General features: G+C 53.1%; 1 protein-coding gene across 1 annotated transcript in view; it reads right to left on the bottom strand.

Moving 5' to 3' along the window:
• Positions 1 to 805: 805 nt before the first annotated feature.
• Rnf44 (ring finger protein 44) overlaps positions 806 to 1651 on the bottom strand; it is a 6727-nt gene continuing 5881 nt past the window's right edge. The window contains exons 4-6 of the mRNA XM_021179919.2: positions 1528 to 1649; positions 1349 to 1448; positions 806 to 1226 (exon numbers count right to left, since the gene is read on the bottom strand). Coding sequence (XP_021035578.1) covers positions 1164 to 1226; positions 1349 to 1448; positions 1528 to 1649 — 285 coding nt within the window. The 3' untranslated portion in view covers positions 806 to 1163. The remainder of the gene's footprint in view (positions 1227 to 1348; positions 1449 to 1527; positions 1650 to 1651) is intronic.

The following is a 1651-nucleotide window of genomic DNA, read 5'->3' on the forward strand; positions in this document are numbered from 1 at the left end:
AATCATGCTGCTGAACAGAGAGACTGCACCCAGAGTTGTCCAATGTCTAATGGAGTTCCCAAGGTTTCCCCTTTTGGAGAAACGCAGTTGGACTGCACCATGTTGGGGATGGATGAGGCCCAGGGTAGCACACCCACCATTGAACTGAACACAGCCCACTCCCTCAGAAAATGGTTTATCCTCAACTACAGATTTGAATCTGAGGCCAGCCTGGGCTACATGAGATCACCTCAAAATGCCAAGAACAACCTAGAAGTTAGGACGACCAGGTGTCCTTCTCACATTCGTTCGATGGAATCTTGTAACTTGCCAACACAACCCATTTCCACTCTAGGCAGATGTTTCTGGTCAGTTCATGGCTTGCTACCCCACTGAGCACAACCCCCAGTCTCCAGGTATTCCCCATTCCCCACTTCTCATGGAAAGAACACAGAGAGCAGCCAGAGGCAGCTTGGGCAGCACTCGTATACATCATACATTTATTAGTGAATATCCCTCTGAAATCAGCAACAATATTAAAAAAAATAATGATTGCACTACTTGGTCAAGCAGAACTAGCAACTTTCATTTTAAAAAAAGTACAAATCTGTTAAAAATTTCAATCAGTATACACATATATAATACAACATACTAGTTATGTTAAATGCTACAAACCAATGTGAGTCCAATGGGATGGAAAAAACCACACATTTAAGCTTTAAGAACCATTTGTCTCTATATATCTGCTTGTGGACGTTGTACATCGTGGTGCGGAGCCTAGTGCGCACCACGATGTACAACGTCCACAAGCAGCACCAGATGTCCGTCTGGGGTCTGGGGAATCACACCAGCCACCACTTGGGGAATGGACTCCTGCCTCCCAGAGCCAGCAGGAAGAANGACCCAGGGGCAGATAAGAAGCAGACTGAGTTGGGGACACTCAGGCAGCTCCGTGGCGGGCAGGCAGGCAGGCAGGCAGACTGGGGAAGGAGTCTTTGGAGCTTGGCAATGCAGGGGCTTATTGCAGGGGCTTCTCCAGACTGACCNTGGCACCAGCTCTGGAGTGGCAGGTGGGAACGCTGACAGGCCTGGCCCCACCCTCACAGTCCTCCCCGGGCCATGCCCAGCTCCCCCCACCCAATTCNGGAGCTTTGGGCAGGGATCTTGTGGGTGGCTGTGGAGCCTCACTCGGCCTCCCTGGGCACCTCGGAGGCATCCGCCCGGCAAATGGGACAGGTCCGGTTGGCCTGGGAGAATACCCACACATCAGACCCCATTGTGTGACCTCCCCTCCCCCACCTATCTGACTTGGAGAAAATCTCCATACCTGCCCCTAGAGACACCCAGGAGCCGGCTCAGGCCACCTTACCTTCAACCACTTGTCAACACACTTGGCATGGAACTCGTGGTTACAGGGGAGGACTCGGAGCAGCTGCCGCACCTCGAAGTCACTGAAGCAGACCACACACCTGAGGAGGGGCACAGTGTCAGCACAGTGACAGCTGAGGCAGCAGAGGGCCCTCCTTGGGCTCTCAGGGTGACACTCACAGAGTCTGCTCAGACTGATGGCTGTCAGGGTTAAAGCGATACGACGGCAGTTGTTCGATGTCTGCTTTGGTGAGGCCCCGGGGCTTGGCGTCTCCCAGCCGCTCCGCCAGGTTCAGGAGAGCCT

The sequence above is a fragment of the Mus caroli genome, chromosome 13, assembly GCF_900094665.2.
Source record: "Mus caroli chromosome 13, CAROLI_EIJ_v1.1, whole genome shotgun sequence".
Taxonomy (NCBI): domain Eukaryota; kingdom Metazoa; phylum Chordata; class Mammalia; order Rodentia; family Muridae; genus Mus; species Mus caroli.